Source organism: Punica granatum, chromosome 6 (genome assembly GCF_007655135.1).
Source record: "Punica granatum isolate Tunisia-2019 chromosome 6, ASM765513v2, whole genome shotgun sequence".
In the NCBI taxonomy this organism is placed as follows: domain Eukaryota; kingdom Viridiplantae; phylum Streptophyta; class Magnoliopsida; order Myrtales; family Lythraceae; genus Punica; species Punica granatum.
Genome location: NC_045132.1, coordinates 1,425,225 through 1,453,212, shown reverse-complemented (window position 1 = coordinate 1,453,212; position 27,988 = coordinate 1,425,225). Strand labels below are relative to the sequence as shown.

The 27,988-nt window shown below is 37.2% G+C and overlaps 4 protein-coding genes and 2 non-coding genes across 6 annotated transcripts; 2 read left to right on the top strand and 4 right to left on the bottom strand.

Annotated features, from left to right (window-relative positions):
• The first annotated feature begins 365 nt into the window (after positions 1-365).
• LOC116210191 (beta-fructofuranosidase, insoluble isoenzyme CWINV1-like) lies at positions 366-4,067 on the top strand. Its single transcript, XM_031544018.1, has 7 exons — positions 366-662; positions 844-852; positions 1,084-2,090; positions 2,194-2,352; positions 2,447-2,688; positions 2,824-2,914; positions 3,693-4,067. The coding sequence occupies exons 1-7, from the start codon at positions 494-496 to the stop codon at positions 3,870-3,872; spliced, it is 1,857 nt and encodes a 618-aa protein (XP_031399878.1). The 5' UTR covers positions 366-493; the 3' UTR covers positions 3,873-4,067.
• A 2,972-nt stretch (positions 4,068-7,039) lies between these two features.
• Positions 7,040-10,455, top strand: LOC116210198 (beta-fructofuranosidase, cell wall isozyme-like). The gene is made up of 7 exons (XM_031544026.1): positions 7,040-7,456; positions 7,615-7,623; positions 7,949-8,811; positions 8,921-9,079; positions 9,232-9,470; positions 9,604-9,694; positions 10,006-10,455. The coding sequence occupies exons 1-7, from the start codon at positions 7,246-7,248 to the stop codon at positions 10,183-10,185; spliced, it is 1,752 nt and encodes a 583-aa protein (XP_031399886.1). The 5' UTR covers positions 7,040-7,245; the 3' UTR covers positions 10,186-10,455.
• A 274-nt stretch (positions 10,456-10,729) lies between these two features.
• Positions 10,730-11,448, bottom strand: LOC116210252. Its single transcript, XM_031544104.1, has one exon. It carries the CDS (start codon positions 11,248-11,250, stop codon positions 10,984-10,986), a length of 267 nt encoding a protein of 88 aa, XP_031399964.1. The 5' UTR covers positions 11,251-11,448; the 3' UTR covers positions 10,730-10,983.
• Positions 11,449-12,120: 672 nt separating this feature from the next.
• Positions 12,121-16,523, bottom strand: LOC116210196 (crossover junction endonuclease EME1B). Its single transcript, XM_031544024.1, has 14 exons — positions 16,150-16,523; positions 15,768-15,923; positions 15,542-15,618; positions 15,067-15,255; positions 14,947-14,991; positions 14,829-14,870; positions 14,621-14,753; positions 14,405-14,514; positions 13,942-14,114; positions 13,655-13,718; positions 13,423-13,541; positions 13,026-13,115; positions 12,625-12,739; positions 12,121-12,505 (listed from the first exon to the last, which is right to left on the bottom strand). The coding sequence occupies exons 1-14, from the start codon at positions 16,433-16,435 to the stop codon at positions 12,335-12,337; spliced, it is 1,770 nt and encodes a 589-aa protein (XP_031399884.1). The 5' UTR covers positions 16,436-16,523; the 3' UTR covers positions 12,121-12,334.
• A 10,164-nt stretch (positions 16,524-26,687) lies between these two features.
• LOC116212571 lies at positions 26,688-26,813 on the bottom strand. Its single transcript, XR_004157883.1, has one exon. It is a non-coding gene; the product is annotated as a small nucleolar RNA SNORD14 (small nucleolar RNA).
• A 951-nt stretch (positions 26,814-27,764) lies between these two features.
• LOC116212554 lies at positions 27,765-27,890 on the bottom strand. Its single transcript, XR_004157869.1, has one exon. It is a non-coding gene; the product is annotated as a small nucleolar RNA SNORD14 (small nucleolar RNA).
• Between the last annotated feature and the right edge of the window lie 98 nt (positions 27,891-27,988).

Sequence of the window (27,988 nt, the reverse complement as noted above, 5' to 3'; positions counted from 1 at the left end):
ACTAGAAAAAATCAAAATAAAGAGATATAAAATATTATCAATTAGAATTGAACTCGAATCTTTTGGTTTCAACCGTTGAAAGTAATTAACTCATATCGTTTCGCAAAAGAGTTATCATTCCAAGCACCACCAATGGAAGTAAAATTCTATTTGTGTGGCTCTTTTTATGTAATAAAAAAAAACACCATGAAGCACCGGTTCAAGATAATGGAGGAATCGAATTTGAGATATCTTGATTTTAGATAAGTAAATATACGCTACTGCATAACATTGCCTTTCTCCTCATACAATAAACCTGAGAAGAGACGAAAACTGCAAAATTAACCTAATAAAAAAAAAGATAAGATAAGTTGAATTCACAACAACAACAACAAAAACAATAGCTTTCTCTTCCTCCTTTTCTTCTCATCTTGCCCATCTTCAGGTCTCCATATATATCATAAGCATACAGAGCACAGAGGCACAACAAACAGAAGAAAGAGCCTCCACGGCCATGTCTCCCTCTTCTTCTGCTATCATTTCTCTGCTTCTGTGCTATTTCTGCCTCTTCTATCTTCTTCAGAGCTCTGAATCATCTTCAATTACCGATTATTATTCTTCAGAGGATGATCAGCCTTACAGAACTGCTTACCACTTCCAACCTCCCAGGAATTGGATGAATGGTTTGGTTCTCTCTGCTTCTCCCCTACTGACACTGTTTCTACCTTTTCTTTTTCAGAACCTTTTCGCAAGCGGTCCGCTCTTTTGTTTATTTCATTCAACCTTAATCTTTGCTAATGATTGGTTTCTGATCGTGTTATTTTTGGAACAATATGTCTGGGCTGGCTGGTCTTGGATTGGCAGATCCTAACGGTGAGCCTTTGATTCTCCTCCATCCCTTAATGCCATCTGCAATTGCAAGGAAGATGCTACTTTTGACCTTTTCTTTTTTGTCTCTTCATTCAATTGTATTATTGATTCACAATCAATTCAAAAATCAATTTTAAAATTTAAAATAAAATTTTTAGTTGGCCTCAAAAGTCAAGTCCTTTTACACTAATAATGATCCTAAGTAATTACAAATTTGAATGGCTTTATATGCAGGACCAATGATCTATGAAGGCCTGTACCATTTATTCTACCAGTACAATCCCAAGGGAGCAGTATGGGCCAGCGACATCGTGTGGGCCCACTCCACATCGAAGGACCTCATCAACTGGATCCCTCGCGAGCCCGTTCTATACCCATCACAGCATTACGATATAAATGGTTGCTGGTCAGGCTCGGCCACAATCCTTCCGGGAGGTAAACCCGCAGTCCTCTACACTGGGATAAACGCCGAGAACCAACAAGTTCAAAACATAGCATTCCCTAAGAATTTATCCGATCCCTACCTTGAAGAGTGGGTGAAATCCCCACTAAATCCTGTGATCGACCCAAATGGCTCGAACATGACCGATGCAAGCTCCTTTGACAGCCCAACCATAGATTACTACACCAATGATCACCAAGACAAAAACATAGCATTCCCGATGAATAATTTACCCGAGCCAAACCTCATTGAAATGGTTCAATCCACGTCAGACCCGGACATGATCGATGCAAGCAACTTCAGGGACCCAAGCACGGGTTGGCTAGGCCCAGATGGGAGATGGAGGGTAATTATCGGAAGCAAGAGAGGCAAAAGAGGAATAGCAATCTTGTACTGGAGCAAGGACTTCATTCACTGGGTAAAGGCTAAGCAGCCTCTTCACTCCGCCGAGGACACCGGGATGTGGGAGTGCCCCGACTTTTTCCCTGTTTCCACTATTGCCCCTGTGGGCCTCAACACGTCAGTCGATGGCCCAAACGTGAAGCACGTGCTCAAGGTAAGCTTGTTCGACAATTCCAAGGAGTACTACACAACCGGGACGTATGACTATGCTAAGGATGTCTATGTCCCCAACAAGGGCTCGATCGACGATATTTTCGGCCTCAGGTTTGATTACGGGAAGTTCTACGCTTCCAAAACTTTTTTCGACAGTGCTAAGAACAGAAGGGTTCTTTGGGGCTGGATTAATGAGTCGTCAAGTGCGGATGATGATATCAAAAAAGGATGGTCAGGGATTCAGGTGACTGGTCCAAATCGAATCTTTCCAAGTACACTCAATTTTAGAAGTTCCGAGAAATGAGCTAATTAACTGACTATTTTGGTTCCAAATTTAATAACTGCAGGCTGCTCCAAGAGCTATTTGGTTAGACAAGTCCGGGAAACATTTAGTGCAGTGGCCAATAACGGAATTGGAGACTCTCCGCACAGGTCACGTTGACATGCCAAGCAAGCTGCTTGATGGAGGATCTACGGTTGAAGTGCTGGGTCTCACGGCTTCACAGGTTAGCTTTCTTTCTCTCTGCATCGATCAAATTTTATATGCAATTCGTAGTGAAATGGCTTTTGTTGTAAAATTTGGAGTTTGATAATTTGTAGGCGGATGTGGAGATGTCATTTAAAGTGACCAACCTTGAGAAGGCAGAGAAGTTTGACCCAAGTTGGACCAATGCAGAGGACCTTTGTGCCCGAAAGGTTGCAACCGTCAAAGGTGAGATTGGACCATTTGGGATAATGGCCTTAGCCTCCAAGGGATTGGAAGAGTACACAGCCATCTTCTTTAGGATCTTTAAGGCCAACAACAACAAATATGTGGTGCTCATGTGCAGTGACCAGAGCAGGTATACATATGTGTTCTTCTTTTTTAGCTCATTCATTCCCTATAAATTGGGAAAATTTTCTGTTTTGTGAAGAAACATTAATGCGGGTCTGGATTCTGGTTGTGAACGTCGTCGTGTTTTCGATCCGATTTGTAGGTCGTCGCTCGATGATAGCACAGACAAGGCTAACTATGGAGTCTTCTTGGATGTCGACCCCACCAAGGAGAAGTTGTCGCTGAGGACCCTGGTGAGTTCAATTCATAGGCTCTATAAAATAGAGGTAGAAATAGACACATATATATATATATATATATGATCATATATATATAATAAATTAAATACTTTTGATCCTTAATTCAAACAAAAATATTCAAAGAGACATGGTGTGTTTATTTTTACTTAGTCAAATAAGTGCTTATAAGTTAGTTATAGATTAATAAATTGGAGAATGAGGAAAAAAATAAGAGATGAGTAGCTAAATTAGTTAATCGTTAAGTCAAAAATTACTTAATAGGTTAAGTAAAAAACCTTAAACTACTACGTGGAACTTTTTTTCATCACTTTTGAGGATGATCTCGTGATTCTTCTAAACTGATATTGGGCGAGGCAGTCAGTAAATGTAAATTCAAGGAGACATGGTGTGTCTGTTCAACTTAGTCAAATAAATATTTAAAAATTAGTTACAAGTTAGTTATAAGGGAAAATAAATAAAAAAATGTGGGAAAGATGAGAAATGAGTGTCTAAATTAATCATTAAGTCAAAAATTACTTAATGAGTTAAGTCAAAAAATTTGTCATAATAGAATAAGTTATTTTTTCACTTATTGGTATCTTTAACTCTTAAAATACATCTCATCATCCTTATCAATTCTCTCATTTTCTCATACACTTATTTTCTTAACTAATTAAGTACTTAATTTATCAAACGTGAGCTAACAGTATTTGAAGTATGAAAGGTAAAAAATTTTGTGTAGTAAAATAAAATTGGACTTGACAAATCGGTCCACGTGTCTGGAACTTTACAGATAGACCACTCCATAGTGGAGAGCTTTGGTGGGGAAGGGAAGGGATGCATCACAGCTAGAGTTTACCCCACAATGGCAATTGGTGATGGTGCCCACCTCCATGTTTTCAACAATGCAGCCGAAGCCGTTCGGATCTCAAGTTTCAGTGGCTGGAGCATGAACAAGGCCCAGATCAATTGATTATTTACGTGAAGGTTGGGGAAGGATGATGATTTTTCTAGGGCTACTGTTCCACTTTCATTTATTTCTCGGGAAATATGAGATATTGTTTACTTAAAAGCTTGCAGTGAATCAATCTCCCTTTCCTTGTTTTTTCTTCTTCATCTCTGAATTAACTTTTCCAAATAATAAGGTGATAGAGGACATGCTTATGAATACTAGTGCAAAAATCGCGTGCATTGCATGTGAAAATAGTCTGACTCACTACACCATCGTGTATTATATGGTAGATAATTATTATAATTATTGAAACAACAAACACACAATATTCATATATTATATATATTGGTGTGTAATTATAGGGTACATTTCATACATATTTGCAGCTTAATTCTTGCCTGAACTATAAGGTATTTTATAAATTAATTATCCTTCAAATATCATTATTGACAACGGAAAAGAATGTCGAAAAACATATAGTAGTACATCTCAATAAATATAAAATGATAGAAGGCATAAAAAATACAAGGGCTTTTTATGGTGAGGGAGAATTTGATACATGTAAGGCCGGAATATTTTACAAATGAGATGAAGACTAGAGTAGTAAAATTGCAGCAAAGTTTAGCAACACATATGAAAAGATATCGATGAATAAATAAAAGAAAAATAAAGAAATTGATCGAAAATGTTGTACTTCATGTAACATATGTTCATGCTTCTTCTTTTGTATACTTTAAAAGTCATTATGAGTTGTACATTGCATGTTGATATAATTCTTAAAAATGAACGATAACAATTAAAGTATAACAATTAATATGGTGAAGAAAATAAAGGGAAAAGCTGTGTTTTATGCGTGATAAGGTACATCCTGTAATCATTGCGGGTCGTTTGGTAATAGAGTTTAACTACATTACAACTTCATTACACTTCATTTTTTTTCTCAAATTCAACAACATAATCATTATTATTTTATCTTTTTCTTCTATTTAATTATAGATTCTCACGTATATTTTTTCATAATCATTATTACAATCAATTTTTTAATAATAATTCTCCTCACTCTACTCCATTCTTCTATTAATTCAACAATATAATCATTATTACTTTATCTTTTTCTCCTATTTAATAATAAATGCTCACACATATTTTTTCCTTACCATTATTACAGCATCATTTAAATATATACATTAATATTTGAAAAGGTAATGGAGTTAAACTACACTCCATAACCAAATGCCACATATATATATATATATATATATATATATATAAATACTAGCCTTTTGCCAATGTGTTGCACAAATTATTTTCTTTTAATTTTTATGAGTTTTTGTTTAATTTATAAAGTTTGGGAACAATTATTAAAATTGCTAGCTGAACTAGTAAAACATTTTGAAATAATAGTAATTATGAAATGCTTAATTTGATTTTCTTTTCTCACAAATGTATTGATTCTATAATGCTTAAATGGAAGAATGAAAAAACTGTATCTAACGTTCTCTTCCCAAATATTGGTTATAAAGATATGATATTAATTTAATAACATTATAGATCCTATAATGAATCTTCATATATATATATATATATCTATATATATATAGCTGCCAATATAAAAATTACTTGTATTCCTATTATGCAAGATTGTGCGTTATCTTTAGATTCATTAATATTGGTTTCCAACTATACATTTTGCTACAATATATATGAACTGTAATTCGATTGCTACAATATAAAAATTTCCTAAATAGCAGCTAAAATATTGTATATATTTTGTTGGGTTACATTTAAATAATATTTAAATATTATATTGCATAATTAATGATAAAAAAAATTTTCTTAATACATAAGTGATGACGTGACAAAGCGAGAGAGTCCCATTTCTTATTTTTTATGATGTGACGACGTGAAAATTCGGTTCGGATTTTGTTTTCATATATATATATATATTGTTGTTCCCATCTAGAAAAGAAATTTCTCAGCCAGAAGATCCTATCACATAATAATGTGATGAAAAAGATAAAATAAAGATTATTATCGTTTATAATAATCATGACAGTTATTTATGTGATTAACACTCATTCACTCAATTTCTCATTAGCCACGTCCAAAAATTTCTCATCCGTATTATTCACTGTACTGTTATAGAGGCACTAATTTTGGATTGAATTAGTGACTTATATAATCTACCAAAAACAGATAATTAAGAAGATTAATTTGGTGAGATCTTCATTAGCCTTCCATCTATATATTCATCCAAAAGAAAATTGGTAAGATAGCGTTTATCTGATAATCCGGAGAGACATTGACTACATATAGAGCCCTTCACCTAGCACTTCCATTTCCGAACTCTCTGCGTCCCCCAAACTTCTTGTTCAAAAGAGAATAAAAAACTATTCACAGAAGACAATAAAGCATTTTTTTTTTAGATTCCCAAACATTGGTTATAAAGATATGATATTAATTTAATAACATTATAGTTCCTATAATGAATCTTCATATACATATATATATATATAGCTGCCAATATAAAAATTAGTTGTATTCCTATTATGCAAGATTGTGCGTTATCTTTATATTCGTTAATATTGGTTTCTAACTCTATATTTTGCTATAATATATATGATTCATATGAACTGCAATTCGATTGCTACAATATAAAAATTTCCTAAATAGCAACTAATATATTGTATATATTTTGTTGGGTTATATTTAAATAATATATAAATATTCTATTGCATAATTAATGATAAAAAATTTAATTAATACATAAGTGATGATATGGTAAAGCGAGAGAGTCTCATTTCTTATTTTTTATGATGTGACGGCGTAAAAATTCGGTTCGGATTTTGTTTTCATGTATATATAGATTGTTGTTCCTATCTACAAAAAAAATTTCTCAACCAGAAGATCCTATCCCATAATAATGTGATGAAAAGGATATAATAATCATTACAGTTATTTATCCATTCACTCGGTTTCTTATTAGCCACGTCCAAAAATTTCTTATCGGTAATCATTCACTGTACTGTTATAGAGTCGCTAATTTTGGATTGAATTAGTGACTTATATAATCTACCAAAATAGGATAATTAAGACGACTAAATTGGTAAGATCTTCATTAGCTTTCCATCTATATATTCATCCAAAAGAAAAATTGTAGATAGCGTTTGTCTGATAATCCGGAGAGATTTTGACTATATAGGGAGCCCTAAACATTCTCCTTCACCTAACACTTCCATTTCCGAACACTCTGCGTCCCCCAACCTTCTTGCTCAAAAATAAAAAACTGTTCACAGAAGAGAAGAAAGCTTCTTTTTTTTTTTTCCCTTGATGTATTGATTATTTCTCTGATATTTCTACCAATTAATTGACTAAACATCACAGAGGATCCTCCATGGCCATTTCTTCTTCTTCTTCTTGGTCTGCTTCTCTTCTTCTGTGCTGTCTTTGTTTCTTCTCCAGTTTGATCAGACATGGAACAGTCGAAGCGTCCCACCAGGTCTTTCTACACCTCCAGAACTCTGAATCATTAACTGTTAATTCTTCAGCGGACCAACCTTTCCGGACTGCTTACCACTTTCAACCTCCCAAGCATTGGATCAACGGTAAATTCATTTTCTTGTGTCCATTACAACTTTCTCTTGCTATTATTATTCGTTCATCTTTTATCCTTAACTTTCGCTAACTATGGATCATCCACCTTCTTGTTCTTGCCATTTTGGTGCATTGGGATGAAATGTGTGGTGCTCTCTTGCATCCCCAGATCCTAATGGTGAGTCTTCACATTTTCTCCAAATCTCGAGCTTTGTCACCTATATATAGATCTTGAATGTCATATGTCTCAACTGATTTGGAACGCTCTTGTTATATTATCAATAATATGGTGATGGTTTACGTATAATTTTGCAAGTCCACGGGTTTTGTTATAATCTTACAAAATTATTCGATTTTAATTGGTCTATTCACACGTAGTATATGGAACCCTATCCGTATCTCTTCTTGAAAGAAAGGAGAGAAATGGAAAAATAAGATCACGTTGACACTCTTACGATATGTATAATAAATGATGCATTTTATGTTCAAATGACTATATGCAGGACCCATGATTTATAAAGGCCTATACCACCTGTTCTACCAATACAATCCCAAGGGGGCCGTGTGGGGCAACATTGTGTGGGCTCATTCCACGTCTAAGGACCTCGTAAACTGGACCCCGCACAAGCCAGCGATCTACCCATCGCAGCCAGCCGATATAAAAGGTTGCTGGTCAGGATCGGCCACGATCCTTCCTGATGGTAAACCTGTGATCCTCTACACCGGTATAAACCCTGAGGAACAGCAGGTCCAAAACATAGCCTTCCCCAAGGACCTATCCGACCCATACCTCGTGGAATGGGTGAAGTCTCCAAAGAACCCTTTAATGGCCCCGACTGCATCGAACAAGATCAATGCAAGCTCCTTCAGGGACCCGACCACAGGTTGGCTGGGTCCGGACGGGATGTGGAGGGTAATTATCGGAAGCAAGAGGCGAAGAAAGGGAATGGCAATTTTGTATAGGAGCAAGGACTTCATTCACTGGGAAAAAGCAAAGCGCCCTCTTCACAGTGCCAAGAAGACCGGGATGTGGGAATGCCCTGACTTCTTCCCCGTTTCCACTTCTGGCCACGTCGGCCTTGACACATCGGCATCTGGACCTCACGTGAAACACGTGCTCAAGGTAAGCTTGGACGACACCAAGAAGGAGTACTACACAATTGGGACATATAACCCCACTAAGGATGTCTATGTGCCCACCAAGGGCTCGATAGAGTTTGACTCCGGCCTCAGGTATGACTATGGGAAGTTCTATGCATCCAAGACTTTCTTCGACAGTGACAAGAAAAGGAGGGTCCTCTGGGGCTGGATCAACGAGTCGTCCACCAGGGACAATGATATCAAGAAAGGGTGGGCCGGGGTTCAGGTAACCAGTCTAAAGACCCTAAACCAAGTTTCGTTCGATCAAATATTTGAAGGGAATATAATATACATGCATGATTTGTTTCTATGCACTTACTGTAATTCAACCGCAGGCGATTCCAAGAACTATTTGGCTACACAAGTCTGGTAAGCAACTGGTGCAGTGGCCGGTCACGGAAATAGAGAAGCTACGTACTGGTCAAGTCGACATGTGCAACAAGCTGCTGAAGAAAGGGACTAAGCTTGAAGTGTCTGGTCTGACAGCTTCACAGGTAGTCTTCTCTGTCTCTTGCTCTGAGTAAAACTATTAATTTGTAACAACAGACAAATTTTTTCATATTGTCGTTGGAATGACTCCAAGCCACTATACACTGGCTTAACCCCGATCTTATTAATTTCCCCTCTTATCACTGTCTTTGTTTAGGCGGATGTGGAGGTGTCATTCGAAGTGGGAAAGCTCGATAAGGCTGAGAAATTCGACCCCGGTTGGACGAATGCACAAGATCTGTGTACCGAAAAGGTTGCAACAGTCAAAGGAGGGATCGGACCATTTGGGCTAAAGACCTTAGCCTCCGAGGGCTTGGAAGAGTACACGGCCATCTTCTTTAGGATCTTTAAGGGCAAAGACAAATTTGTTGTTCTCATGTGCAGTGACCAAAGCAGGTATATACATACATATCTGCATGCTTGCGAAAGTGGGTAGATCCAAATCTTGTTCAGAGTTTCATATAACCTTACTACATATTACACTACTCGTGATTCTGATTCAATTATTCTGTTTTTTACGCTTTTTTAGGTCGTCCCTCGACAATAGCAACGATAAGACTAACTATGGAGTTTTCCTGGATGTGGACCCTGCCAAGGAGAAGTTGTCTCTGAGGACCCTGGTGAGTTCTACACGGCCTGTAAACAACGATTCTTCCTTTCTTTCTGGTCAAAAATTCGTATTCTCGACCAGGTTGTTTATTAATGCTCTCGCGGCATCTGTGCTGTGCTTAAAAGCTTGATCATAAAATGTCGTGGAAAAAAAATTACAAAATATGATGAAATTGGTAAACTGCGCTTCATGTAAACAAATATTAAATCTCAGTTTGGTCTGTAGAAACCGTAACTAGGGATCACCATCAAAATTCTAAGTTTAATTTTCTTCTGAGCAAATGGATATTCTCACGGGTGGATTGAATTGTACTTTTAACAGATAGACCACTCCATTGTGGAGAGCTTTGGTGGGGAAGGGAAGGGCTGCATCACTGCTAGGGTTTACCCAAAACTGGCAACCAGAGATGGGGCCCACCTCTATGCTTTCAACAATGGGTGCCAGGATGTTCACATCTCGAATTTGACAGCTTGGAGCATGAAGAAGGCCCAGCTAAATTAATCGAACCACCCACCCCTTTTATGGAGGGTTGAGGTTGATTTTAGTTTTTGTACATATAGTTTTGCAATCTAGCTCATAGTTTGCAAATCTATATATTTATACTACTATATAAAGGAAATATGTATGTAAGTAAACTCCTAAAGCTTATTCGACGAGATACATCTGTTCGTTTCATGAGAGCTTTCTACATAAACTTTTCAAATATTTTTCTACCACATGGTTAATTGTACTTTTGAATTCCCTTCATCAATGAATTTCTTTCTATCTTTACATTTTTCCAATTTTCGTCAATTTATTCGGCTTGAGTGGGTGGCCTAGAAAGGTAGTATCTTATTATATGCTAGGACTAGTCTGGCTAACCTGAAGGACCTGCCTTTGCAAGTGAACCTACATATTTCTAGTGATTTTGCCGGAAGGTGAGGCTAGGTGGAAGTGGCTTTAATCACGAACTCGATAACCATGATACCCCGAGCATTGGCAGAACTCTCCCAGCTACGAACCTATCAATTTGAAGTAACTAATGTGCGAGCCCAACGCAAATATATGCATAATCTTAATTCATGTTTTTAGCTAATATAGTGGGCAAAACCTATCGTTTACAAGAATATATGGGGATGAGACGAGATTCAGATGTTTAAATTCACATTTCACACTTCTTTTTACATACTTTTTCCTAACCGATTCATATAAAAGAGACCGAAGAAAGAAAATTAGTCTCGTCGAAGAGAGCCCGCTCTTCCTTCTTGGCTACCGCGCTTTGAATTCCCGGTAATTAATCGGCCGAGAAGGGTGTCAGGCTTACACATCGTAGAAATTGTCGGAGAATTTGCTCTTGATCCACTTGAAGCTGTTGCGGAGGGACGACTTAAGCTTGCCTTCCACGGCGTACATGTTGTACGAGGCCACCCGCTGCTGCCTCTTGTGCTCAGGGTTCCCAGACGGGCCGAGCCTATCGAGGCCATCGCTCGGCCCATTGAAGCTGTATGACTTGGACCTGTCCTCGAGGCCGAACCTGACCTCCGAATATGAGCTCGAGTAGCCGGCAAAGGACTTGCTCTTCTCCATTAGGAATTAGCTAGGGATGGAATGAAACGTGTTCGTATACAATAATCTCAACTTATATATGTTATATAGCATGAGGCTAGCTTTCTTATGTATTGGGGGATGGTGCGGAATGAGTGGCCATTGATTGACGTGACCGTGTTTGGTTACAGAGGAAGTGGAAGGGAAATTGAATTTCTTGTGGCTTTTTGTGAACGATAGAAGAGGAGGGTGTTAGGAATCTCTGTGTGTGGTGGTGACGATGGTGGATGATGGGGGAGATAAGGGTCTGCGTCAAGGATTCAATTGCAAATAACACATATAATGGGGGACAATGGTGTTAAGAGGGATACGTTGTCTGAGAACATGATCGGGACCCTTGAAATGGTTCGCGCATCGGATTGAGTACGCCCCCGGGGTGCTCAAGAATCGATGATGACGTGACCTGTAGCTGGTTGAGACTAATTCTTGTGCAGAAATTGACATAATTTTGATTACAATATGCTTTTAGAAAATTTCAAATCCTTACACTATGCTCATATGACTGACTGTTTCATGCCTCGGGTCTCCTAAAAGCCATGTCTAGACAAAATTTGTCCAATTACAATGGCTGGATAGTTATGTTGCTGGTGGGGACCTATCCACACAAAAGAGTTGGGAGACAAAGCTGTGGCCACCTCCACAAGTGGTGTAATTGGAGGAGGACGAGGCTTGTTGGGCCCTATTGATCGTGGGATATCACGACAGAGTGTCGAAAGCGCCCACTATCTGCAGGTACAGAGTCGCTTCCGCCATTGAATGAACAGACCCCACAACTTCCAACCAGTTACAAGCTATATTTCAAGGTCTCATACCAAGAGTAGAGTCGGTCAATCGAGTTGCATCTCGAGTCGGTCAAGTCAAGACGAGTGCTAGCTCCACATGTTATATCATCTAAAATACTCATAACTTTGGATCAGATCAGTCCTACTGCCATATTCCAAAATACATTTTCAATGCTCCCAGATATGGTAATTGACACAGATTATGCGGTAACTGAATTTGTACAACAAATTTGACATTGGAGCAAGACCAACGGAGAGACCGGGGTTTAGGAAAAAAATGCATCTTAGGATCTGAAAAAGTCAGCACCATCCTCTATATCATCTGTTTTGATGCTGCCGCTCCGAGCCATGAGTATTCTGTACACTCTTTTCGAGCACACCTCACCTAATCTTCTATCCTGCCCAACTAATCCTTCGGTCACCAAGTCCTTGAGCAAGCATTCCTTCTCATACACCTGCAGTATTTACGGTGCAGAACTGATCAATCATCTCAGAAGGATCGCTTCAGACGGAGAGAAACGACTAGGAAATAAGGATCCCATCATCGATAAAAGTTATCAAGGCAGAAACTTACAGACTTATTTGGGTCCATGTAAACACGCATAAGAGATTTCATTGTAGGGTACTTCTTCCATATGGCAATAGCAAACCGTGGCTGTACCTTGGGGATTGCAACAAGAGCTCTTAACCTGAATATTGCAGACAAGAAGGATTTGGAATTCTAAATATTTGAAAATATATAGCAGCTAAGAAATGCACAAAAACATTTGCTGTCATATGGGCATCGGTTTGTTTATACTTATTGTGCAGCATCCACAGCCAATAGACTCAGATATGAACCAAATAGGGTGTATATTAACAAATGTACAGCCATACAAGTATAATGGACCATATAAGGAAGTTAGGAATGCATAAAAATGTATGACAACATGCTCGTTAAACTATATCATGAATGATTTTACCGAAAGGACTCACCAGACATTGTTCTTCATTAAGTTCCGATCAGCAGCATCTTTGGGGATAATAGATCCATTAGCACTCACTGAAAGGCGTGATAACTTCTTTCTGCCATTAAATAGGTAATAAGTCTACCATTCAAAATTTTGATAGGTCAAAGAATGGATTTGTGGATTTTTTCTTCTTCTCGGCCAGAGGATTTCCTTAAACTTGAAATGATGCCATTGTTATGTCTTTATAAGACCAAAGCAGAAAGTCAGAAGTCATACAAATAAACTATAGTGGTGTCTAACATTGTAACTATTAATATCAAACAACTGACTAGAAATTACAATAAAAAGTGCTGATCATTGCTAGTGTCATCAAACATGTAATTTCAGATTAATTGCCAATGGGGTCTCCTCAAGACAGTTACCTAAATTGGCAAGAGGCCAGACTGGATGTTAAGCCAACAATGTGCTCAGCTACTTCAGCTTCATCTACACATTGTCTGGAGTGTACTCTAACAAAATGCGTGGTTAATTTCGCCAATACCTGAATTTAAATTTCCAAAATGCATAAGAAAGTAGTCCCAGAAGAGATTGTACAACAACTAAAAGAGTACATTATAATATTTATGTATTGCAGAGACAGATGGGCAGCTCGACCTCCTCAACCGGGGGTCGTCTCCAACCATTACTGTTTGCCGGGTTCTTGTACTGTTCCTGTTCCCTAAAGCAGAAGGACCTAAGTTAAAATTAGTTCTATATACAGAATCCTGTAAACCTATCCTTCATGAAAAAGAATGAGAAAATTGGATCTATTAATATCAGATCACCACGAGTGGAATTTGTCCTAAGATACCTAAAGTTGCACAAAGTGGCTTTAGAAAATAAATTTCAAAACAAAAAAGGGAAAACACAAAGCATCACTTAGAAGAATGATAAGGTCCAACCTTTTATTGATATATGCCATCAACCTATTTGTGAGATAGCATATTGTGTGAGACGGATAAAGACGACGGACACCATCAACATGTTCCAAGAAAGATCCATTTACAAGGTTACAAAAGTCTTCTGCCTCATAGACAAGCACTATGTATGAAACTTCTGCACCCTCTGAAGAAAGCTGCAAAGAGACAGAAAACACATCACAAACTAAATTGTAAATGTCATGTGGGAGAAAGTAACTTGAGAATAAGTTATGCAGAAAGACCAAAAAGCAATTCTTCTGAGAAACGAAATGATGATGATGATGATAATTCTAACACAAGAATGTATATCTAGACAGATAATTATGAGACCACTAGGATGATCTTCCACACCCTCACCGACAGACTATTAGATGAAACACCTGATCGGCAAAAGTTCCGTGATCACTTGTTAAGTAAGAGGTCAGGCCTGGTTAGTACTATTTACCTGTGAAATTTCTTCAGGAACAGACATCGTCCATACAATTGATCTTTCAATTGGATTTGACTTTATGCGGAATGAAAGTCCTTTTTCTGAGAGTCTTGTTAGAAGATGTCCTGAAAAGAAATTAATTATCTGAATACAATGAGAAAATAAAAAGAAAAATGGAAATCTGACAAAGGAAAAATCTGAACAAGCAGGCTGATAATGTTAACGTCACACCTCCAATTGAACCAAGCTCAACAACTTTAGCATCAATCTCAGCGATAATGGATTTCAGCGCAAATTTTCCCTTTTCCCACTGCTTAACTTTCTTCACGTCAGCAGCTTCAGCCTTCTTAGCCAACTTTTCTTGCTGCATCATGGAGTTAAGTCAGGTACTCCTAATTGACAGAAAATAGAAACAGACAGTACTGTCAGATATACTTACTTCTTTCTTTAGCTTCTCTTCTGCTGCACGAATCTTTTTTTGCTGCATGATGGATTTTACAAAGTTAGTTCTCTTTAATTAGCATAGGAAATCAAACATCGGAGTCAAGAACCCTTACTTCTCTCTTTAGTTTCCTTTCCTCAGCTGCACGAATCTTTTCTTGCTGCAAATGGATTGAAGCAGTTAATCAGCTTTGTGATGACCTAAAAACTGGGTCTTTGGAATCGAGGATCCTTACTTCTCTCTGGAGCTTTTTCTCTTCTGCTGCACGAACTCTTTCCTCTTTCGTCATCTTCTTTTTCATGACTCCTCCATCCACAATAGCGTTCTTATCAGAATATGGCTTTTGTCTGCTTTTATTTTTAGCTCTCTCATCCATCTGCTCCTTGCTGAAATTTTCTTTGTCAGGAGAGTCATCTTGATCTACCTGAATGACTATCAAACATCATAATATGCGTTTGAAATGGGACGCTTCTCCTGTTGCATAAGCCAAAAACATCTACAATCGTCTTTGGAGTAAACAAGTTTCACTTCAGCCATTATAAAATCAGACTCAGAAGCAATTCATTCCTAGTCTAGCAGATTTACTTATCCTAATCAACTTCCAACTAAAAGCGGAAGCAACTAGATAGTGATAAACTTCCAACTGCCAGCAAAGGCCGCTGAGGAGAAAGAAATCAAATTTACTGCCAACATGCATAATGTGTAGGTACCTGATACAGTCGTATATCTTCCGGTACAGATGTTGGATGCAAGTTGCTTCCAGACCCATGAAATAAATCAGAATCCCCTGAAAAGCACATTCCAATAATCTCAAAAAACAGGCAGCTCATGAACCGCAAGACAACAATCAACTAAAAGTTAGACAACCACACAGTCAGCCCTCATGCAATCAACAATAGGCAGCGAACAAAAGTTCATGAGTCAACAGTTACTGACCGACCGAATATGTGGGCTCAGCGAAACCAAAATCACGTCTAGCATCCTCTTCTGCGCCTGAAGCAGACCCAGCTGCCTCATTTCTCTTCGGTGTTTCCCTTTCAGAAATGCCGTCAGAGTCACTATCAGAACCCAAGCATATCATTCCACTAATTCCTGAACATAATTGAACAAAAAGACATAGCATCATCGATGAAGAAAGCCCAACGAAGGGGACAAAAAAAAATGATAAAAACAAAATTCCAATGAATTTTTCCAGTGACTGCTCATTTCGATTCCATCAAGGAGAGAAATTGCACAGCATAAAGCCACTCATCCCTATGGAAGTAATTCGAATCAAGCTCAGGAATTTACGTATTGCGAAGTTGAGGAAAACACTGACCGGATAACCTCGGGCGGTCGGGAGAAACCCTAGCTTGGGGATCATCGGGTAAGTTGACCCTCGACGTGCATTTCACGATAGCAATGTCCGAATACGGCGTCTCGGCGACGAAGCAGGGAGTGGAGCTGGAGCCGAACTTCTTGGGTGTGGGATCATCGTCGAGGATCAGCACCGGAGGGTCTGGCCCCCCATCCGGCCCCGTACGCCGCTTCTTGGATGTTGTCGGAAGCGGGGTGTCGAGCACGATCCGGTCCTCGTCGTCGGAGAGGACGATAGGGTGAGACATCCGGCCAATTGACGGAATTGCAGAGACGCGAAATGCCGCACAGAGAGAGGGACAGTGAGTGAGTGAGAGCGAGAGAGAGAAAAAGCGCGGGATTGGTGCTTTGGAAAGAGTCGAAAGATGACTAGGGACGGGCCGGCCAAATTCGGGCTTGAACATGGGCTCGGGCCTGTTCTTATGGGCTCGGGTAGAGCTCCAGGCCCAATTCCCAAAAAACCATTTTGTACGGCAGCGACCTAATGAATCACCTTAGCACCCGTAAATTGTTGAGGTGTACGGGTCCAGATACCCTTCTTTTTTACAATATTTGGATTCTACTCTGTATGGGACACGTTCTAAAATTTTGGAACAGACCCTACCATGTTGGAACCTGTAATCGAAATCTATCCGGAACTTGAATTATACTACAAATTTCGAGTGCCCCATTGAAACTTGTAATTTTTTTCTCAAACACAATAAATGAAATAAATAACTAAAATTGAAAAGATCTCATTCATAATCACGCAAAATAAAAAAATGTCGACATAGATTAATCGGATCACATCTATTTACGGAGCTAAAGGATTATTTAGCTCTCATTAGAATTACATAATAGACAAAGTGAATACACAACTAAATAATTATGTGGCTATTTAATAAAAAAAAAGAGCCATATTTAATAGACAAAGTAAATGAGCTTTCACGAAGCTCAACACTCCATGCATTTTGTAATAGAAATCAGAAGGATATCCAAAAAGCGAGAATGCCTAAAATTCAACAAACTGAGTTTTCGATTTTCTTAAATTTCAACCAAAAAGATAGATAAATAAATAAATAAATGATTAATTGGTGTGATTTGATGGTGTTGATTTTCTCCTAATAAGTTGGCCGGCTTGACTTTTGTTAGCATTTATGAACAACACACACTCACGTGATCCTGTGCCCCGATATCCGGAACGCTACAAAAGATAATCCCAATTGATTTTCTACGATATTCTTGTCTCAATTTTTAGACTCATTTTATGAATTTTCTTCTTAATTTCCTTATTCTTTTTAATTGTTTTGCATTATATTGTTTTGCATTTTGATGGGAAAAAAAACATGATTGTTGTTACATTTTTTATGGGCCTATGAAAGAGTTGGACTCTGTTAAACTCAAAATATAAATTAATAGAATCGTAAACTTCAATTATGTTTTGCATCGTTGATTTTTCTAATGATTGTAGTATGTTCTAAATTAAAGGTCTCCCTGATCAAATGGAGGTACAGGTTAATAACCGAATGCAAAATGAATGTGTCAACATAGTTTCCTAGTAACTGCACGTCAAAAGTATATGAGCTACAATTCAAGTGAAACTTCTGATTAACGTGTTGGAAAGGAAAACAATGATCGAGTAAAGTAAAACATGTATGCTTTGAGTGATGCGTGCAGTTCCGATAAAAAGATTATCGATGCCACTCGAGGTTATACTACTGCAATTGTTCAGTTGTGCCGGATAAGGCAATGGCATGTTAAAATTTTATGATGAGTTTCAAAGCGAAATGAATTGGTTCGACTAAAAAGCACATGAAACACATATTATTAACTTAAAAATATCCGAATGAAAATAAGAAGATTTTGTTGATTCATTTATAGATCTAATAGATAAATATTAATATGTGCACTGAATCAGCATTCAAGTATCCATATTCATATCAAATGAATATATATACCCTACCGAAAAATAAATATATAGTCAAAATCTATTCTTCCTAGTATCTACACATAAATGACCGAGTCTTGTAAAAAACAATTGACTAGATTCTTTACGATGGTATTCGATAAATTAAACACTTAATTAATTAAGAAAAAAATGTATAAAAAAGGAAAGGAATGATAAGAATGAAAAAATGTTTTGCGATGAAAAAGTGTATTAATAAGTAAAAAATGACTTATTTTTTTCCTAACTCATTGAGTGGTTTTTACTTATTGATTTAGTAGATGGGACCATTATATATATCTTTCATCTCTCCCTTTCTCATATTCATTTTTTCATATAACTGATTAGATTTGTAACTAATTTATAAGCACTTATTCAATTAAGTTATAAGCAAACACACTGTCATCTCAGACCTTGTTTTATAGCTTTTCACGCAATGGAGGTTGTTGTTGCGGTATTTATGTTAAGTCAGTCATGTGTAGGGTAGGTATGCGTTAATGGTATTTTTTTTTCCTAACTCGGGGTGTTCAAATTTCGTCCGACTAATCCTTCGGGGCTCCGCGAATCTCCAGCAACTCCTGGAATAGTTAATCATGCCAAACGCACTCTAGTGACCCCAAAGGATTTTGAACCCGGAATCGAGAGGATACATGAGCTCTTCTTTAACTATTAGACCTAATCCCTTGTATTAATGGTAGTTATACTATATGAGTATGTGTCTCAATGATAATAATCGTGTACACGCGTCATAACATCATGTTTAATGTTCATGCATTTTTAGGAGATGCGGCACGTGATGGACCACGAGTCCCACAAGCAAACATCCATTGGCCTAAGGTCCGTCTTGTCAAAATTGAAAAAGAAGGAAAAATATTGAACCTTTTTGAAACAAACATTTTGGAAGGTAACTTAAAAAGTGATCCCTGTCCATTCATGTCTTGGCTACATTAGGGCAAGGTCACCTTCCTCACCACATCCTCTAACCCAACTTTGATAATCTGGCGCCAAAGAACGAGCTATAAACGTACCGTAACGTGAACCATCTTGATACGTATTTTGAACTTCAATACTTTCAATCTATTCCGTCAATTTTATCGTATTCTGAAATATGAGAAAATTGATGTATTTTTATCCTTTCAACATGGGAAAAGAAGATGATAAAATAAGTTGTCCAATGATTTCCAAGTTTTAATTATTAATATTTGTGAATCTGAAGAAAAATATAAGCATATCTGACGTAATATGAAGAGGGCCATCCGATCGGTTAGGTATAGTGTTGGACTAATGTCCATGTGTAAGCCTTCTTAATTAGCTATTAAATCATGTTTAAAGTATGTATGCAGTAAAATCCATAGGGACGAGGGAAGGGCCACATAAGTTTGGTGATCATTAATTGGGGCATCCCATGTGATTATCCGTAACTAATATCGTCCATTGCCTCATATGACATATGATTGTGGCCCCACCCTCCTGTCTCTTCGTCCGCTTCATCTAATCTTAGTGATAAACCCCTTCCCTAATTAATTAATTAACATTAATCGCCCCAACAATATTGATACTCAATCAAATCCCCAATTATTAATTAAGCATGAATGGACGTTCTCAGTCAGGTCATGCTGATCACGCGAAGGCCCAAATAGCTATCAACACTGCATACATGATCGGCAAGGTAAATTTCATATGAATGTCCTAGCAAAAGCGTATCTGTCATGATCTATCTCAAAATCATCGTGGGTCCAACCCTTCATATAGATCGTAAACAGACGTATTTAACGTGCATTTATAGCTAGTTTGACGAGCAGGATTCGAGAATTTCATAGTGCTTTACTTATGAGGTGGCGTATAATTATATATGTCTTCGTACATGACAACATTAACCCGGTGAACTAAAAGTGTTCTGGTTTTGACCCCGCAAAATAGAGCTGCTATATATACCGATATTTTCTCTTAATTGGGTGCTTAAGTTATGACCTAATGATTCTCTAATCAATAATGTGCTATAATTAGCTTGAACCTTGATTTGTGTTTGTGGAGCATGCATAAAGGGTGAGAAAGAAAAGGAAATTAAGGGACATCACTAATCGTTTAATTTTAGTTTTAATTTTTAAAGATAAAAAAGAAGGCAACCCAATGGGATAGACATCATAATTGAACGGCGTGATTACCTTGATAAAAATTCAAGTTCTAATTTTCGAACAGTCATACAGAAGACTACACCTCATTAGAAAACATGCACGACTTTGGGTAACGATTGGTGCTTTCTCACGCCACGTGTCGAGATAGGATCACACAATAACTTCTCATCTCCTGAGTATGCAGGGTATTTATGTGAGTCGAATGTGAGTTCGATGTAATAATAACAGCAATAATATATATATATATATATATATATATATATAAATAAGTTTAACTACAAACCAATAATAGAGTTATAAAAGTAAATAATGTATTATCACGGGGATAGAAAGGTAAATCTATTATATGTCTATATACATATAACTGAATACAGTATAATAAATAATGATAATATTGTAAATATATATAATTAAGATTAAGAAGACTAAATTATAAAAAATGAATAAAAATTGAGAATTTATAAATAAAAATCTCAGTAATTTTAATATATATGCATAAATATGTTTGGACATGAAATATATTTTAATTTTGATATATTCTCCAAAATTAAAATAATTACAAAATTATCCTCAAAACTTGGGATACTAATTTTGAATTAGATAAAAGACACTTTTGAAAAGTTACATCACTACTCCTTCTATGCTATAGTAGTAATATATGAATTAATCACAATTCCTTAAGAAGTTCAGATAAAATTATTAGATATTATATATTATAGAATTAATTTTTATTAAATTTTTAAAATTTAACTAAAAATAATTAAAAGTTTGAATGGGAAAGTATAATTATATTTGTAGTAAAATTCTCTTTTAACTCACGGGTCAAGAAAACTGATTAAAAAAAAAGTCAATTGCCAAGCAGTATGGGCCGGGCCAAGGATGCTTCCGATCAGGCCCAAGGCACTGGTTTGAGCTGACCGAGGTGAGGCCCACAGATATCCTTTCGGCTTGAAAGCTTGTCCCCTGGTCCCTGAATCTCTGTACAGCTCGATTGACCAACAGAACACATCCACGTCATATCTTGTTTCAGCCACCTACTTAGAAATTAATGATGTCCGAGAAAGTGAGTCTAACATGCTCTCGCTCGTTAATTAAGAAGTTATATGTTTAATTCTCGCAATGAAATTAGTTGTATCTATTTATTACTTATTAGAATTTTTATTTCATTTTACTAGAAAATTAATAATGTTTCACAGCGAGCTGGTAAGAACTAATCATAATTATATACAAAGGACATCTAATGATTTCTCTAATGATTTCCCCTAGAAGTTCATAAGTGATTTAATCCAATTTCGTAGACAATGTACGTTTTCCATGATGCAAATGGTTGCCCCTTTCAATTTATTTGAAAATGGCGCCTAGCTACTAGGTAAGATCTATTTTTCGCGGAGCAATGTGAAAGCTGGGGATTGACATCTTCATATATCGGCGAAAAATATATAAAGAAAACTCGAAGGATTTCAAGAAAAATGAATTCCATCACCAAGAATAAGTTAACAAACTTTTAACCGTACTGTAGTTCGCGTCTCCTTGTTAAATCAGAATTATAGATGGAATTAAAATGGATGTTAAGCATTTGTATGGATAACCATATTAAATTAGCTTAGGTGAAATTAATCCCATGTGAGTCCCTCATAACTCAAGAGCCGATATCAATCGATTGACACCTTCCGTACGGCTAATTAGTTTGTACAAAGCAGATGCTTAAGGACAAGTAAAAAGATCGGATCTCAAATGAACTAAATTATATATAAAATCTTTTCGAAATAGCCTGGAGCGACTATCATTATCAGTCCAAGACATCCATGGAGACATCGATGCTGACCCAGAGAGAACGCATTTGTCTCGCGGAATAAGACATTAAATCTTGCAGGAATTATATTGTCATCAACATTTATTGTCCAAAATTGACCGCTGCTGTCGTTCCCAAGGCTCATTCGCTTAGTTCCAGTACAGATACATTTATGTTGTCATCGCATTATTATTTGACTTCCCCCATCACTCCTCTCTTCTATTCTATATAAACAAGTGCATGAAGATCCCATCAGATGCACAAAATATTTGTATAATATACAGAAAGGGATAAATATATATGTACAAACCCTAGCTTAAGCTTTAAACTTTGAAGCAGTCCCGGAAGATGGAAAGGGTTCCAAGCAGACTTCTTGTTCTTCTCTTCCTCATCCTGTGCTCCATCTTCATCGCTTCTACTAGTGGTAATAATAATCGGATTTATCTTAAGTTTTTTTATACAAACGAATCATTCATACATATCTACATATACACACATATATATATGGGTGTCCATGCAAGTTGAAGTATATATACATGCAATTGGCGTGAACCTGCTTTGTATATATATGATGCGCGTATTTTCCATCAGTGAACATGAATGTTGGGGAGGATAATACAGGTCTCGGGGTCTGAATCCCGATAAAACTTCTTCTCCTCTTTCTCGGTCTCGTGCTTTTGGTGCTATGTATTGTAGGCGTTGTGTAAGTCACTTTGAGTGATGATAGCTATGGCTTGTATATGATATGGGTTTTTAGCTCTATTTGGATAAATTAACGTCGGCATAGTTTTGTAAATGAAGCTAGTTATACAAAATATATGTATGACAGATTACATAAAGTTAGTTGTGTTCGCGGACGGAGCACTTTTTTGTGTTCTGAATTTTAGCTTTAATTTGTAAAGATACACGGCCATTCGCGATATACTTCTTTACTGGTCTATATATCTCTCGTGCAGTGCTGAAATTCTTAACTATTACTCTTTCGTGTATATGCAGCTCGGAGCTTGAGAACGGTGCCGGCACCGATTGAAGAAGAGAAAACCATCAAACAGAAGAGCACGCTGACGTTTGTCCAGAAAGGGGAGGGATTGGCATCCGCACCTGATGCTGACGACTTCACGTCGATGGACTACACTCCAGCAAGAAAAAAGCCTCCAATACATAACCGACGCTGAGTAAGGCGTAGAAACTTCGGCTCCGAACATTTTGTTACATGCACGTACGTACGAATATGTACATGAGTAGGTTCATTTACTTTATTGGAGATTTTGGGGGAGGGGAAAGATATATCAACGGGAGGAGAAGCTTTGCAGAATTTGCAGATTGCTGCAATTAATATGAATCTAAAGTTATAGTAAAGAGATTATATATAGTCGATCCAATGTCGTATGGGGATTAGGGATCGGTTTCTTCTTTTGTTTGCTTATCCGTCTTGTTCCAATAGACTACGACGATGACTGAAATCCTCAAGCTGTCGTCGCAACATGCTGCTACTTCTTAGACGATTGATATATGAACATTTTGCTATGTCGCGCACCCCATATATATAGTACTCTAAATAGACGTACCTCTTTTTGATAAGTCTAAATATACGTACCCCATCAAAAGAGAACATAGTGCAGCGGAGTACGCCTTTACTTAATAATCAAGAGGTTTCATGTTCGATAATTTTTTGGAATCACATGTGCTCATTTATTAGTTATGAGGGTTTCTCTTTTATCATACAAAGCTCGTGAGCCTCCATATGTAATCAGAAAAAAAAAATGACGTACATGTAATGCAACAGAGCAATTTTGATACTTAGATATATTTGATATGTTTCACTTTCAAAGAGAAACCTAATGAGCTGCTCGTGAATCGCGAGTTCGTACCAACTCTCAATTCCAATTCTTTCTGCTCTTTATGGAGTTTAAGTTTGCTCACATGCCATATCATATAGCAACAAATATGCATGCATGGTACGTTCTAGCAAATTACTTGGATTAGGTTCAATGTATTAGGTTGAAAAGTGGTACATTCAAGTAAATGACTTTGTGTTTGTTCAAGTCAATTATATGGTCTCAAGTAATTTGCTTATTATTTTATTTAGTTTACCTGAATTATCTAGAATTTTTTCAATTTATGTCTTATGCATACTTTTAACTATATATATACTATAGGATTTATCAATGTAGGTTGGATCCACATAGAGTTGGACACTTGCTCTCTTAAAGTAAAGTGTGAATTCGGTTATTGTGAACGGAGAAAATCCACCGTTGGAAATTTTACGTTTTACCCCTTAACGGTCGTCAGTGGATGCAGTCCGAACCTCAATTAATTAAAGCTAATTGGAATTTCAACTACAAAGTGGGGCACATCCAAAAACGAAAATGCATAATAGAATTTCTTCAAGCGTTTGCAGTCGCCCGTGGAACGGCCCTGTAGTGCTAGCCCAAATCCAAGCCCAAGCCCTGCAACTCTGCATAAGAGCCCAAGCCCAAGGTCATCCATTCCCCCAAAGCGATTTTCGGCAACACCAAATTCTATCCCTGCCGATCCCGTGGCCAGGCCTATCTGGCTCGTCGATAGTCGGCTCGAGCGTGTTGATCAGGTAAGGTAAGCCACCAAGTGATTATCAAGCATAGCAAAGGAAAGGTAAAAACAATATAAAAAGTCCAAATGATTAAAAAGCCAACACAGGTCAATCCGAGAGAACGGACTACGAATCAATTCTCAATTATGCTTTTCATCGTGCTGTTGCTATATATCATTTTAATTATAGGGTCGTGTATCATTGGAGCGTCGTCATGCCATGTTTCGCTTATGAACTTAAGATCTCCATCCATACTTGTGGAAGGCCCTTATATGCTCAACCCTCGAACAAGATCCAAGAATAGTTGATGAACCGAGAGGAGTAAGTCCGGCGATCCACTACAAATGATGTGATTCATAATTTGAGTGTTGGTTCTAATTATAATAAATGTGATCCTTTAGTAGGTGTCAGGTAAGGGTGAAAACGAGTCGAACCAAGCCCGAATATATAAGGTTCAAGCTTTGCCTCGTCAAATTTTTCCCAGACTCAAACTTCGACTTGAGCTTGATTGAACCTGAAAGTTTGAGTTTGAACTTGGCTCGTCGGACAAATCAAAGGCTCGAGCTCCGCTCATGTGAGGCTCGACCAACGGGCTAAGTTTAATAGAAAAGTCGGGCTTGGGCTTGGACTCGGGCTCAGGGTTAGACTTAGATTTGAGTTCAAGCTCCAAAAAAAAAAAGAATATAACCTAAATTATAAAAAGACAATATCATGCAAAATATAATTAAAAAATACCAACTTACTCAAATTCAAATCACATGCAATTCAATTAAAATACTAAATTTGACAATATGAAAAAACTATTAAGAGTTTCCACATGAAACGATTAAAATAAATAATAATAAAGAAGCTCATTTAGAAACTCAGCTCGACTCGTTTAACTAACAAGCTCAAGCTTAATAAGAGGGAGAAGGAAGCTCGAGCTGAGCTTGAACTGTAATTAAATAATCTCGTCTCATTTACATCTACACCCCCTAGGGCAGGGACATTCAAAAAATTCTCTGATAACTTTTTAACTAGTGATAGTAATACGAATATTTATTCCACACAATTTGATATTTCTAAATCAAAATTTTGAGATTAACAGTAATTCTTCTTTACTTAATGTCCTATTGTATTGGCTTAACCTTTCATAATATCCATAATAAAAACGCTTGCCGTCTACTCTTAATTCAACATGCTTCCTCTCAATCCATAGAATAATTTCTCTCGAGCCATACAATAATTTGATCAGATCATTTAATCATTTATTTCTCTTAAATGAAATTTCTTTCCTTTTTATTTCTACACACGGACTTCACAAAAAAATCCATTTCCCCTTGCAGTGATAAAAATTTAACTTGAACAAATCCCTCTTAAACATCAACGAAAATCCAGCGACAAAAGAAAATCCTCAAAAGACAACCTAAGAGAAATTCAGCAGGGACAAGTTTTCTCTCATTTAATTTCATTCTATATATATATATATATATATATCATACAATAATGGACATTAAGTAAAGGCCTGACCAAAGATATATTACTTAAAACAAATACAGTCCCGACTTCTGGGCCAACGAAAACAGCACATGCTGCTTGACAAATTTTCACCGAGTAAAGGACACCAAAGAGACCGCTGCCAGTTATCAGAGGAGCTTCTGCTTAATCTGCAATCCAGTGCACTGGAAACTCTTGTTTCCTTTGCCACATCACAATGCAACAAATTCTACCAAGACCTCAGTGCAAAATCAGAAACACTTCTGGTATAACAGCACACGCAAAATGCAGAGTTAACCGCACATCACAAAAGGAAACCGACCAAGAGCAGTATGCGATGTTATAAAACCACCTTGTAACTGAAGCCAATGCTTAGAAATGCCAGCTATACAAACTTCCTTAACATATCAAGAGACTTCCATTACATCAGAAGCAGAGCAATATGAGAAGTTCACAAGAGATTACATCGTGACATATAATTCGGGAAAAATGTATTTTCAGTCATAACCATCGTCCAAGGCATTTGCAAGTTTGAGAAAATAAGCATTACATGCTTCCGACATAGTCAAGGTTTCGCTAAAAAAAACAATAATAATATTGTTGCCTCAGACATCCAAGGAAGGATAAATGCAGCACTAGCTCTCAAGCCCGGCGAAAGGCGAAAGCTCTTAGGCGGCCACTGCGAATGTTCATGAGAAACAAGCCTTTGGATTTATCATCATCGACATCGATTGTACACACATACTAAATACTTCCATCCGAATATATCCAAAAATTCTGAAAGGACGCAAAGCACAAGGATGAAAATGGAACCAAGAAAATGGATAGTTATTAAAAAATTCATATTATAAGACCAGGATCATTCATATCTCAGAAATCCAAAGAAGGATAAAAGTAGCACTAGCTCTTAGAGCATCTCCAATGGCGCTTCAACTAATCCAAATTCTGGAGGGACCTGCAATATGGGACAGCCCCAATGCGAGACACCTCATTATCCATTGAAGAGACGGAGAATTTGTGACCGATCGTAAAGTGAAAGGTCCAATCACTTTCTTTTTTTTTTGGGAACGACACAGATCCATGTCAAGCGCACACAGCATCCTTTTGATGTTAATTTTTTTTTAAAAAAAGAGCTGTTAGGGCATGCTCTTAGAATAAAATATTTATTAAAAGCGTGCCACAACTACTTTTATTAAAAAAATCAACATAAAAAAAGCATAGGCCCGAAGACAATTCATCCCAAAAAAAAAAAGGGTCCCCTCTAAATTGAGACCAGTCACAATTTTCTGCTTCACTCCAATGAAAAATGGAACAATCTCATCTGATGGGTCCCACCCAAAATTGGGACCCAATTTACCACCATTGGAGATGCTCTAATAGGCAAGCAATGCAAATATTTATGAGAAAATGCCTTTGGATTTATCATCATAAAAAATGATTACACATACCACAAAAAAGAACATCTATCATTTAGAAAATATCCAAACTGAACTCAAAAATTCAAATTCAATTTAAATTTAACAGGGCAGACAAGAGGTAAGCCCATCCCAAAAACTCCAAAAGGAGGCAGCACAAATGAAGAAAGGGATCCAAAATCTTCTAAAAAAAAATATGACAACTGAACCAAGAAATTGGATGGGTGGTTTAAAAAATACTTATTATAAGACCAGGGTCTTCATATCTCAGACATCCAAGGAAGGATAAAAGCAGCACTAGCTCTCAAGCCCGGCGAAAGGCGAAAGCTCTTAGGCGGCCACTGCAAATGTTCATGAGAACCAAGCCTTTGGATTTATCATCATCGACAGTGATCATTGCAAATAAAACAGACGAATATCATTTAGAATGTAACGTTAGAATTATTTATATATATATATATACAGTAAAAAAGGTGACATAGTTCAA